The 14,486-nt window shown below is 31.0% G+C and overlaps 1 protein-coding gene across 1 annotated transcript in view; it reads left to right on the forward strand.

The window, feature by feature from the left end:
* LOC129960052 (FERM, ARHGEF and pleckstrin domain-containing protein 1-like) overlaps positions 1-14,486 on the forward strand; it is a 147,775-nt gene that overhangs the window by 114,272 nt on the left and 19,017 nt on the right. Inside the window, exons 17-18 of the mRNA XM_056073099.1 lie at positions 5,057-5,243; positions 8,616-8,666. Of these exons, the coding sequence (XP_055929074.1) occupies positions 5,057-5,243; positions 8,616-8,666 (238 nt within the window). The remainder of the gene's footprint in view (positions 1-5,056; positions 5,244-8,615; positions 8,667-14,486) is intronic.

Here is a 14,486-nt window from a genome sequence, read left to right on the forward strand (position 1 = left end):
CGTCGATGAAAATCATAACTCTTTCGGAATGAAGATGTGGAAAGCTGAATATCAAATATAATGAAATTTGAATCATATTTTAAAGTTATTACGTGACGAACAGTCGAAATAGGTGACTTTTCTTTCGGAATTTGGCGACCTGGCAGAATAATCGACATAGCGAATAAAATGAATCAGACATGTTTTTATTCATCATCATAATGTTTTTATTCCGCCGACTAAGAAATCAATACGATGAATAAAAAAAATTGTATGGATATTACATTTATCTTTTTTTTTTTTTTTTTTTTTTTGCCACTTGTCGGCGGAATTGTTAAAGAAAACGAGTGTATTTTATACAAGATCGGGACGTTCGGATAATGCAACAAGTGCGGGGCTGCCTTTCGATTGCTTTTCCCCGATTCAGATTTTACTAAACAATGTTGTCAAATGATATCAATTAAAACATAAATCATTATCATTGGTGTAAATAAAATGTAAAGTCGAAAATTAGATTTATTTTAAAATATCTGTTTTTGTGATTTAATTTATTATACTACAATTATTTCGCCAATAAAATGTTACAGATTGCAGTTTGATGACAAAAGTATGTAATAGTAAAGTAAAAATAAGTATGTATGATAGATTGTTATCCACTGTTAAAAAATTTATACAAGAACGCACTAAATTTATTGAATGAATTCATTCCAAGATTATTGAGGTATCATATTCACTATTATAAGTAAGAAATTGGAATGTGCTTTTTTCCTCCCCTTCTACCAATTACTTCACAACAAAAATTATATTATTCCAAGTGTATCTTTGAATGACATATGGTCAAAATGTGCTTTGTTGAAGTGATGATTAATAAAAAATAACCATTAATCTCAAAATAATCATATCTATCGTTATGAAAAATAAAATTATTAAAATTAAGGAAAAAAAAGTGTTATTGAGCATTCAAGCCTCACAATATTCCTAAGAAAAGCAAGTTCTTTAAAATAATTTCCCATATTTAGAAAATAAAGACAGGGGAGTTCAGATTTGCGAACAGATTTCTTGTTTTTGGAATAAATTCATTCCAGAGTATTTCATTTAACCAATTTTTATATGAAACGCCAATACAAAATCCATTACATAAAACGCTAATATTTTTTCAAAATAAAAATTGAGTTTTTTTTTCTATTTATGAAATTTTTTATTAAAGATCCGCTTGAAAAAGTAATTAATTTGTCAAGCAGACGAGTAGTCAGTTATTCCCGTTTCTGCTTGAAGACTTCGAACTTTTCAAAGTCTTAGATGCAATAAATTGTGGAAATAGTTATTCTTGAAGAAAATTTATCATCGTGAAACGGTTAAAGCAGGTTCGAATGCTCCAAACACAAATGGTCTATCCTTTTCGATGTACAGAAAAAGAACAGCAGAAAGCTGATGTCATTTGAAGATAAATTGCAAGTGATAAAATTCAATATATTCCTTGTTTCAAAGAGTATGACATTCAGAATAAAAGACTTATGTGGTGATCCAACGTTTCCATTCTATCCATATCTCATTTTGTATATAATGAAATATTTCAGAGTTGGATTTTGCTGTTTATTTGGTATTTACAAGGAAAAGAAGTGTTGCAGATTGGAGTTATAAATGAAGTAATTCCTCTTGCAAAATGATATTTCGATGGACATGTAACAAGAGTGCAACAGTTTTCGGGCAATGATGTATTTTCCCTTTTTTATGTGTGTTAAATGTTTGGGGGATTTTTCCAGCATCTATAAATTGATCGCAAATACATATTAAAGGATTGTCTCTTGCATGTATCCCTAAATGTTTAATCAATAAAATTGTATCTGAGATATTAGATTTGCGAAACACAACGAAAAACTCAAGGAGTCTTTTCAGAAGCTTACTTTCCAGCTAAAAAGGTATTTCGTATTTAGAGTATTAGCCTTGATATATAAAGATATATATATATATATATATATATATATATATATATATATATATATATATATATATATATATATATATATATATATATATATATATATATATATAATATATATTCTGCGTTGGTGTTTAGACACAATTTTCAGATATGCCATTTCTTTGTCTATTTTATATATTTATTATATGTTTATATTATTTATTATTTGTTTTTTTCCAAAAAAATATTTCAATAGTTTAACAGCCACAATTCATTATTTTATAAAGTCCAGCTTTTTTTCAAATCTGTGTAATGTTTGATCTTCAGAAGCAAAAAAAAAAAAAAGTGTTTTTTAAAAAATCGGGCGTAATTCATTATTTCTGCCACATCGAATTTTGGAACTTTTAAAAAAATATTTATTCGAAGATTTTTAAAAAGCGATAAGTTCGAGTTAGCTTCGATCTTTCAATTTTTTTTTCGGAATTAATTTTTTTCATTTTTGTTCTTTAATTAAAAAAGTATTGTAAAACCGTAATCATTTAATCGGCAGCTGTTGCGGAATATCCTTTTTTCCCCCAAATCATGTTGACATTTCCCATTTCACCGCATAGCGATTCTAACTTAGCATTGTTTAGAAGCCAAAATCTATCTCTATCCGTTATTAGCGGAAAAATTTCCGATTTTCAGTATCGGAGATTTTTTTTATAGAAAATCATAAATCGATTAACAGGGATTTTCTACTCTCGTATAAACCACCCTTAAACAGTTTCGTTTGTGTCACTAAACATTCAGTGACGCATTTGTAGATTTCCACAAAATTAAAAATGTTCGTATTCCTTTAAAATCGCACTTTTTTTTTTTCCTTCTTCAGCAATATTCGCCAATTATAGCTGATTTGCCTTTATCATATTGACGCACATTTTCTTTGATCTGGTCTAGATTGAAGTTTGCTTTTCTCTGTATTTTAGGAAAAGGACAAATTAATTTCTATTTTATTCACGATATTGTTTCTGAAGATATTACTTTTTGTGGCCCTTTGTTTCCTCTTTTTTTCCCTTAACAAAAGGAGCTGTCAGAGAGATGAAAGGATCGATTTCAGAGTAGCAGGATGCTCATACACCACTGTCGCTCAGAAGGATTTAAAAGGCTTTTATTATTGATTGTTTAAATACTTTGTCTTTGGATTTAAAATCCCGGAAAATTAGATGAAGGAGAACTATGCTTAGATGGACGCTTGGAGCACTTTATTCTATATGTAGATAAGTGTTACATACGAAGTTTTACATACATACTTCATTTTTATAAAATAATAAAATATATACGATTTGTGTACTTGATTAACACTGCACTTAATCTATAACTTAAAATGCATTTTTTGTGAATTAAATTATAATTAAAAAACGTTAATAAATGCAAGTGTTATATATATAATATAAAGTAAATTATTATAATTTTATGTTACATAAATATAAATAGAAAAAAAAGTGCTCTATGTACCATGTAACGATCAAAGTTAATCTTACCTACAATCAAGAATGGGGGAAGCTAGCTTGTGAAATTTTATTTTCTAACGATGCAGATTTGCAAAATTGTGAGACTTTAATCAGAAAACGTGAGTAAAAAAAATTAAATAGAAATTTTCGGTGGTCATCGGTGCTCAAACTCATAATTATACCTCTAATGGAGCATGAAGTTACTCTAGCCCGAGGTGTTAAAATTTGTTAAGACGGTCGTGATTATACATTTCCCTATCATTTGACTGATCTATGTAAAAATCTTTCATATCTCTATCTTAAGATAAAGATCTGATAATATGAAATAATTATTTGCATGAAACTAATTATTTCAAAGTTTGTTATTTTAAGCAAAAGTAAAATTCTCTAGATAGTTGTACCTTTAGTCATTTTTCATGTGATTTTTCTGCCTTTATTTTTTTAGCTTTCTTAATAAAAACTTCTTCGTTCTGAAGCTAGGCATAGCTAATTATGTCAGTATATATTATTGAAAGTGAGGATGTCTGTGTAGAATGAATACATATTATATGAAATTTTTACTGTGCTAGCTCGTTTCAAAAATAGTCTTACTGACTTAATAATTCTTGTTAATGGTAGATTAATTTATTCAACCATAGCTTTTATTTTCATTCCTATATTTGAAAAATATCAGTTTCTACTTTATAACGAAACAAATTGTTAATTCTGTTATCGTCCATTTACAGTTGCTGTGATAATAATACATAGCAGCTTAAGAGCATATTTTCTAGTTGATAATTATTATACTAATAATGGCCTTATTAATTTTAATTTTATTTATGGATCGATCTAATTTCTTATTGCAATATTTTCTCTATGTGAATACTAATTACCTTGAGTTAATGGTTTATGATAGATGGTAGTGTTATGCATCAGACTTTGACAATTTTGACTGCCAACAATTTTGTGCAATTAAAGTGTGAAAAGATGCTATTTCCTTTAGAATGAATGATTGAATTTTATTAAATGAAAATGATATTTCTAAATAATACAACTAATTTGCTTTATGTTGAAAACTATAATTACCATATTTAAACGGATAAATCAAATTGATTTTTTTTCTGTTTGCCAGTATTGATATTTTCATTAATGAAAGAAATCGATAATTATAACTCAAATTTTAAAATTGTCTGGCATTTTTTTTTTTTTTTTTTTTTTTATGGAATTAGATATGCCTGCATTTTGTTTATTAGTTCCGAGGGAAAAAAAGATTGATGTGGAAGGACCGAATGAATAACTATACATATATTAATTGTAATTCTTGTTAATTTTAATGAACAGTGCACTTCGTTCAGATTATGTTATAATTCTAAATTAATAGATGTCTATCTTACTAGACGTTCTTGCGTTAAATAGAAACTCTTAGAAACTATTGATTATGGATTGAATTTTATGTCTTTTCAAAATTTTATGCAATTGTATTTTTGAAAATTTTTCTTTGTCTTAATATTTGTGAAGCTTACTTTATGAAAAATAGTTGTTTAATGATGCTGTAAACTTTCGTTGTCTTAATATTTGTGAAGCTTACTTTATGAAAAATAATAGATTAAAGATGCTGTAAACTTTTTATTTTGGTATGAATTTTTTTTAAATCTTTGTAAGAATTCATAAATTTTCTTAATAGTTTTACTCGAATTATGTTGAGAAGCTCCCTTTCATTCTGGAAAGATTGAATTCAGCGTATTGTACAAATTCTCATTTTGAGCGCATGTATTGTGATTTCGAAATGCAAAGAGTTTGCTACCTTCCACTTACTTCATTCTTACTTCGTCCAGCTCATCGTCTCATGCATTATTCAAGTTTATTAGAAAGTAAGAATAATTATTTATAAATTATTGTGAGTTTATTAATTCCATTTAAATCTCTTCTGTTTTTAACTATGTAAATAACTCTAAATAAATTGGGCGAATATACCGAAGAGCCAAAATATTGTAACCAACTATTTAAACTTTTCTGTTTCATCTTTAGCTCTCATAACAGCTTAAATACTTGAGGGCGGAAACTCCTGTTTTTTTTTTCTCTCTCTCTCTCTCCATAGATTATGCGTATGTAATGCCCAAACGCGTGTGAGTTTGTGTAATTTTTTGTTTGTGCTCAGTTTTGTTTGCTGATGCTCAGATGGTATAAGATCGCGAGAGTAGATAGTTAAACTCATTGAATGAATTTTGAGTCATGCTACTGAAACCATAAAGATACAGTTTTGGACTTATAGCAGAAAACTTTGTCCTTCTAATACAATTCATTATTACCATTTGGGGAAAAAGATGTAATTGATTCACAATGTTATTTATGTAGTTCGTATTTTGATTGGTTTTGTCTGCAACATCCGCAGGGATATCTCATTTTATATAAAAAATAGTTTTGTCTGACGTGGCTACTACGCATTTCCACTATTCAAGGGTGCAGCGGTGATGATTATGTACCCACTAGAAATACAACGGATGCTGATGTCATAATAATTAAATCTTGGTTGGTTGGCAGCAGATAATTGCATATGTAATTATGTATACTAAACTGTGTGCTTTCAAAACATTTCTGCTTTTCCCAGTATTAAAATCTGCGGCCAATTGATCTGTGGAATGATGTCACATTTGATAAAGCACAATTGCTATCGCACGGTGCTTATTATCTTTGGCATGGTATGTTATAGCCATGCACCTTGTTATCTATTGTCAGTTTGAGCATCATGAATCCGTTAGCTCACGAATGGGTGACCAGCTTCGCTGTTCCCGAATTGCTTGTTCAAAGGCATCAGGTCATGATGATTTATGTTTCATCGAACTCACTTAGTTTTTATAATGAGAGAGGGAAAAAACGCGGTTCTTAATTTTGATTCTCTTGCACTGATTTTAGTCCTTCATGCTGTCATCTTTTTTTTTTTTTTTTTTTTTTTGCTTGAAAGTTGCTTTTGAGACCCAGTCGAGTCGTATTCATGTTGTTTTGGCTCTTCTGTACTTTTTAAATCAAAATACATTGGTGTCCATTAATTAAGTGACAACAACATTTTGTAAAAAAGAAATATTTTGAAATATTTTTATATTGCTAAAGACAAATATAAAATGACCCCCCCCAAAAAAAAAAATTGTAATTCCAGAAATAATAAATTTATTGAAATTACAGACGCTATAGAGAACAAAAAGTTCATGTATCGATATATGATTCTTGGAAGAAATAATCAAAATTATCATGGTTTTAAGAATTTGTAATGTTGCATCCCAGCGTAGTTAGTTTTGTGCAGGTTGAGGTTCGAACTCGCAACGTTAGGGTTCGTAGCCGAGTAACAAAGCCACTAGACAAAAGTGTGCACTCTTCTCCGGAAGTTGTTAACTGGCTTATAATGTTACCACCACAACAGTCCCCTACCAGTGAGTCGGTAGAGTTTATCGCACCAGTTATGGCGAGCGACGAACGTGATTATCGCGCCAGGCGTTATGGCGAGCGACGAACGTTGTTATCGCTCCAAGTGTTATGGCGGGCGACGGCGAGCGTGTGTGAGTGGTTGCTGCCGGTAGATGGAGCCACGACAGCTGAATGAAGGATGCGGTTGTTCAGAACCAGGGTCACCAATGTGCAGGTTGAAGGTTCGAACTCGCAACGTTAGGGTTCGTAGCCGAGTAACAAAGCCACTAGACAAAAGTGTACACTCTTCTCCGGAAGTTGCTAACTGGCTTATAATGTTACCACCACAGTTCCATAGTAAGAAAGGTAGTTTTACGGACAGCTATAATTTATGCTGAATGGATGATGGATCAGTGACTCCCGGGATTTGCGACAAAATAAAAGATTCTAAAATCTTCAGAAATTTTGGCAATAGATCCACCAGGAGATGACTGAAATTGATATTTCAGGAATTTTCTCTGCCCTGGTTCGGAAGCTGTGAAATGTCGGGTAACCGAGCTGGTGTTATGCATTTTGATTAGTTGAGCAAAGCGCAAGAGTTGGATGAAGCTGAAACAATTAGTGAATTGAGGAGTGAGACGTAGGCCAAGTCTTAAAGTCAAGTCCCATTTATGTTTTGAGGACTAATGGTCGGGTAAATAGATAGGCCATTTCATTTGATATAACCCTTTACTTTAAAAAAATTCGTCAACATACATAGTACTATGACATCGAGCTTTATCATCCAAGACGACGAAACAATTTCTAGTTACACATGAAGCAACATAATACTCTGATAATTTGTATCCATACTGCCGTTTTGTAAGATGTAAAGTAGCTTTTTCCCTTTAAATATTATGCTCGCTTAGATTATAACAACAACACCTCTATAAGGATCAACATTTCCTGCATTATTGGTGGTAGAATAGGCAGTTCTTGTCTCGTACCGAATACATTATCGCCTTGAAACAGATTTCTATCCTCTTCGGAATCTGCTATTCAGTTTAATTGGCATTTTCACCACTCATATCTCTTCTTTTAGTTGGAAGTATTCAAAGGAACACATGCAGTTGATTTATGAGCAATACAAACCGAAACATTTTAACTTTTTGGTCTCTTTGGCATGGTATTCAGATGCTCGTGTACGTCAGTATTTCTTGTGCCAATTTGACAGCAGTTTTATTTTATGATTTTATTTGGCTGTAATCTCTATATAACGATCCCATTTGTAGAAATTTGAGCTACTAGAGTTGTTACATCAACTAATTGTTCCCGCTTTGTAAAATAGCCTCCACAACCTTACAGTTACGCTTTTGGCGATTCCAAATTCATAAGTAACACTTATAATTGAACAATCTTCTATTGATTACTAACGTTATTTCCATGAATAAAATCGTCTACTTGTATTCTTTGATTCGTATCATTTTCTGTACCAAGAGAAGAAAAAAAGAATCATAATGCATGTAAAAAGTTTTTTTCGCATTGCTTTACTTCACCTATTTTTCTCTTGTGTGACTTGGATACTTTATTTATATATTCAACTATTCAGTAAAACCTATTTCCAATACATGACAATTATGTCAGCTTTCTTTAATCGTCCTCAATTTAATTTTATGTTCGAAAATTGGCATTTTATATTTTCCCCTTAATTTATGGACAACAATGTATTCTATTATGTAATGCACATTATTCTGATATTAGAGAAAGTGTGAAAAACGAATTATCTAATTTTCTTTATTTGACTTGTAAAATTTTGAGATGAAATTGCTAATATAAAATTTTTATGTACAATTTATAACTTTTAGGGCTTGTAAATCATTACGGAGAAAATCATCCTGATGCAAAAAATTGTAAGAGTAAGTATTTGATATCTATACTTATTCCCATTATTTTTGTGCAGATTTTCAAGGGTATAGTCATGAAAATGTAAAGCTAATGTGAAAATATTTATTTGATTTTTGTTCTCTAATTTAAAATTTTTTTCTTATTTTTATAGAAAAATATGTTAGTATTATGTTTATTTTTCTGAAGTTTTCTTATCGCTAGATATACGAGGTTCGTCAATATGATGGATTTTGGGCTTCACGAGGAAAATTATTAAAACCTTACTATTATTTTCTTCTAATTTATGTTAGCTTTTTTTGATGAAATGATACCAAAATATGTTTTTTTTAAACGCTGTAATTTCAAATATTCAATTTTTTAACGCAGTTTTTAATTTATTACCTACTAGCTGACCCGGCGAATTTCGTACCGCCTAACAATCAATGAACAGTTTAGTTACACCATTTATAACAAAGCTGCTCCGCTTTTAATCTTATTTGACTTATTATAATAATATAAGGGCGGCGGAATTCAATAAAACTACAAAAATAAGTATTACAATGGCTTGTCCGAAAGATATTTTCTTTACTCTATTTATATATACATTCAGGTTTATTCTCTTGAGTCAAGCACCTTCTGATATACAACATTTTTTGTTTTATTATCAGGCGCAAGAGCAAATAAAGTGGATGGTTTACCAACATGTGAACATGCCACATATAATTGACCATGAGAAAAACACGGGTTTTCTAGATTCAGACTATAAACACTCAATGATTGGCCTTGTGATTTGTTAATCGTCATCGCTAATGCAACACGAATTGGAAATTGAATTCGTTTAAACTCAAAGAGCATATTTATTGGGATCATGGGAGTCCTCGGAATGAGAACTTCCTCATCTTTGAATTCTCCTTTGAGTATAGTCGCGTGAATTACATTGATCATCTGTTTTATTAATCGCCAATCGCGTTCCATTGCATAGTTTTGGTTGGTTTAGGTTTCGAAGCCTCATGACCACCGATCCAACCTTCAGCTGTAAATTGTGTGGTGGTAAGCCAGGTACTTCCAAGGGGTTTAAAAATTCAAATGGTTAGTTGGTGACTTCGTCTTCGTTTGTTACACAGTTCAATAGATTTGAATGAATGCAGAGTACCAACGATTTGATTCTGAATTAAGTTTAAGTCATCCACATCTTTCTTCTTAGCCGCCAAAATTTCTCGCTCGCACAACCATTTGTGATTTTTATGGTTATCAATGATGTTCGGGAACACTTTGTTAATGAGCTCATCTTTCGATGGAGCGAAATTGCAAAAATTCCGTGGATAATGAAATCAATCCGCTCGATTCGTCGACAGGAACACAGCCATTACCGATAGTCAACAATTGCTTGGGGAAATCTTCAACAGATGGATCGTTCAGCAATGCAACTCTCATATTTGTTGTCAGCTGAAGTTTCTTCACATAGCGCCACAGATTTGATGATTTGAAGCAAGCATTTATTTCATCGGCACTAGTCGATCTTGGAATGACTGGCAGTGTTTGGCGGAAATCGCCAGACAGTACAATCATTGCGCCTCTAAAGCATCTCGAGTCATTGCGCAGATCTTTCAGTGCCCGTTCAAGTGCTTCCAATGCGCGTTTATGCGCCATCGTGCATTTGTCCCATATGATGATTTTAGATGCTGCTAAAATTTTGGTCATTGCGGACTGTTTCGAAATGTTACATGTCACTTGTTCAGAATTTTGTAGGTTTAACGTCAACTTGAACGCTGAATGAGCCGTACGTCATCCTTCCAACAATGTGGCCGCTATGCCAGAAGAAGCAACTGCTACCGCAATGTCCTATCTCGCACGAACAGAGGCCAAAAGCAATGATATGAGGAATTGTGCAATCGTAGAGAAACACTCCTCGATTCAAATCAACACTTGAAGCATCGCGTCGAAGATTATCTCGCTGTTGCAATTTTTTCAGCTTTTTAAAGAAATAATAATGAATTATAAAAAAATCATTTTTAAATGCACAACGGAAAATTGCAAATAATATTCCATTCGAAAGACCGCCATCGAAGTTCAAGAAATGAATTTAAACTGTCACAATCACAGTTCATTTTGAAGCAAAACCGAGCTGAAAATAGTATGCGAATCAAAAAACTGGAAAAGTATCCTGAGACGCTAGAATCCAACCTCTATAGATTCAAACTATTTCATTTTTTAGTAGCGACAATTATTTTTAAATTGTAATGTTTGGAAGCCAAATGTTCGAATTATTTATGATCATAACCGGAAACGTTTCTCAGAAATAAGATATCACTTTCCAGATTTTTTTAATGCGTATAATAAATTTGATACGTTGCAACGGATCAAGTATTATTATTTTATGTTTGAATTTTTTATTACTGTGCACGGAGACGTTTCTCGGAAATAAGATATTTTATTTGAATATAATGAATTCCACAAGTTTTAATGGATGACTGATTTATAGAGCATACTGAAATTGTGCGTTTTTTACATTTTACTAAAAAAATGCTGTACAGTAATAGCATGGTTGAATTCTCAATATATTAAAATATTTTTAATATTGTTACAAAGCTTAGTCATTAAATTGGTGAAAACAAAACAAATAATTTAGTTAGTAGTTTTGACCTAATTGACAGTTGTTGCAGTGTTACCAACTTCTAAAAAAAATACCCCTAAGATCAAGATTAATTTTGGTGCAATCGGAGTTTAACCCCCTGATTGGCGCACTTTTCAAAAATCGCCAACCAAGAGCTTACGCCGTGGTTTTCGGAGGAGTCCTAGGCTAGAGAAAACAGGGGTTGCCAGCTTTGGCGCGTTATCGCCAACGGCAAAGAAGGGGGTTAAACTACGATTCACTCTTAATTTTTTTTTCGTGAATTTTTACGATATTTTAATGGTTATTCTGCTATTCGGGGCTGAGACAAATCCCAAAAAACAAATATCATTAAAATCGGTGCAGCCGTTCTTGATTTATAAATGGTGTAACTAACACGATTTTTGACTTTTATATATATATAGATTTTTCTGCCACCCATCAATATAATGGATAAACTAATTTCATAGTTAAATATAATAAGCAGGCTTTATTCTTGAAGTTATTTAGCCGATAACAAATGTAAAAGTAACCAGGAAATATGACAAAACAGAGGTATATATCAAAAAATTCATCAGAGATATGTATCATTATCTTCGAATCTAAAAGCATGCTCGCTATGATTCGCTGGGATAAAGGAAACAAATTCATGCTTCTGTAAGTGTAAGATGTATGTATATGAAAAATGTATAGACACAATAGAACGTGTCTACAAAATATGTGCTGAATAAATGTATGTTTAGTAAAAGAATAGTATAAATTAAATGTATCTATTGCTATTGTTATAATATGTAATTGCTTTCAATTAATTTAAATGATTTCTTTGGAGAAAATATGTAGTTTCCATAATTCAACGATTTGATGTTTCCGTTGAAAGTAGATGTACAAGAAATGCTCATAAATTTAGTTTTAAAACTAAAAATGGTTGTTATGAGGGAATTGCCAAAATACATTTTTACACACACAGTTTTAGATAATGCCAAGCTAAGACTAAAAAAATATATGCTTAGTGAAATTTAATAAAGTAATCAAACTGTGCGTAAAAAATAATATAAATGTTTCATAAATAAGCAAGTATATAAAACACAAAAAAGAGTAGAACAGAGTTCTAAAATTTTTATTTGGCTTCTAACAGCAGTTTCAAATAATATTTATGTTTCTGTTATTTGCATTTGTACCATTTGCTGTCCATAAACAAAAAAAAAAAAAAAAAAAAAATCATTACTTAAAAACAAATGAATTATAATTCGGAAAATTGATAGAAGGAATGGAATCATAGTTCCTATGTGAAAATATGAAGTTAAGCATATTCATGATTCGAATGCAAAACATGGCATTGCCTGTCATGCAAAACATGCATGCGCGAAGGCGACAGAGCCAGTGGTAACAATTTTTCTCTCTCGTTATTGGTAACTTGTTTGAAAGTAATACGAGGAAGTCACAAACGTGAATTTTAGCAGATCATCACATAAATAATAATATTTTGTAGCTTTCAGAGTATAATATTTGCCAATATTTATCGTATTTCTGTGGTCTTTGTTAAAATAATTAAGTCTATAATTGGCACGCATATTATAGTTGTAATTTTATTACTGAATTAATTAAATGTACTGCCAATTTATTGAAGACGCAGATCAAGTTTTCTTCTATCTATAAATGTTTGCATCAACTTAGCCATAATCATTCTTGTGCCCCAAAACCCAAATCAAGCTTCTAACTACGAAAAATTGTCTTAAATTATTTGACGTTATGTAGAAATTTAAGAATGATTTAAAATATGCTGGTTTAAAAAATGATTGAAGACATTATAAGGTGTGGGAACAATTGAAATTGCATCCGCAATCGCTGGCGACGAGATAAAATCAACATCTCCGTTGAGCGCGAAATAAAATTACTTTTTATTTTTGTGAATGGCAACATCTTTGTGAATAGAATTTAAAATAAATGGAGTCAGATGAGCTTGTTATTTTGTGTTTTCAAACACATCATAAAATATTTTGAGCGGAGAAACGACTGGATGAAATGGAATTCATATTGTATAATTTTGTGGTGAAACCAGATGTGATCATCAGATCAACAAATATGAAGCACGTGTATATACAGGATGTCTCTAAAATATTGACCGCGACATTTATTCCTTAAATATTGATCTGATCGTAGACATATACTGTAAATTACAAAGTTGTGTAAAAAAAGGTGCAAAATGTTATGAAATCGATTAAAATTTTCAGGGGATTAAACTTGAAAAAATACAAAATTTAAATTTTTATACGGACCCCGTACAAAAAAATTTCCAGTGAGTAAAATGTGCCCCATCCTCTAATAAGGTCCTGTACAAAATTTCAGAATTTCATCATGGAAATTCTCAAAGATATGTTAAAACAAAGTTGGAGAAGGATCAATCACAAATTAAAATGCAAATGTTTACAGCTTCAGTGCAGATGACGCGACGCAGGGAATCAACATAAGAAAATTTAATATGCTTCATATCTTTAGCTTTAAATACAAATTTTAAAATTTATGCTTCCCGAGAAATACTTTAAAATTTTATATCATGAATTACAGAATATAACTTAAAAATAGCACAGTCAGTGAACTTGTAAAAAATCTTATGTAATCTTTCATTAAAGTAATCTTTTCTGATGTAATCTTTCCTTTAAGTTATTATTTCTACACATTTTTAATACTTTTGAACCAATAAATAATAAAAATATTATTTATTTATTCAATCATTACTTTCTTTGTTAATTTGTGTACGACTTCTAAAACACAAACATCCGACATGATTTTTTTTTTTTCTCTTTGCGAACTCATATCCAGGCATCGAAAAGTGATTTAAGTCTTCATATCTTTGAGACTTTTTGTGATAAATTGCTGAAATTTTGTACATGACCTTATTAGAGGACGGGGAACATTTTACTCAGTGGGAATAAATATCACCTCTTGACATAAAAATCAAATGGTGGGTATATGTCACAAACGCCACTAGCACAGGACCAAAATAACTTTTCCGTTGCGTGCGAAATGAAATTATTATTATTATTACTATTATTATTTAAGAATTCCAATTTTCTTATTGTTTTCTGTTCTGAAGCCACATTATAAAGTATGTTAAGTGGGAAAACGACTAAAAGTAATGGAATTCAGATGCTTTTAATAGCTCTACCTCTAGAAATAGAGATAATTCATCTAATCTTATAAAACTTTCATCATTATATTTATCATACGGGATATTTGTACG

This window comes from Argiope bruennichi, chromosome X2 (assembly GCF_947563725.1).
Source record: "Argiope bruennichi chromosome X2, qqArgBrue1.1, whole genome shotgun sequence".
Lineage (NCBI taxonomy): Eukaryota > Metazoa > Arthropoda > Arachnida > Araneae > Araneidae > Argiope > Argiope bruennichi.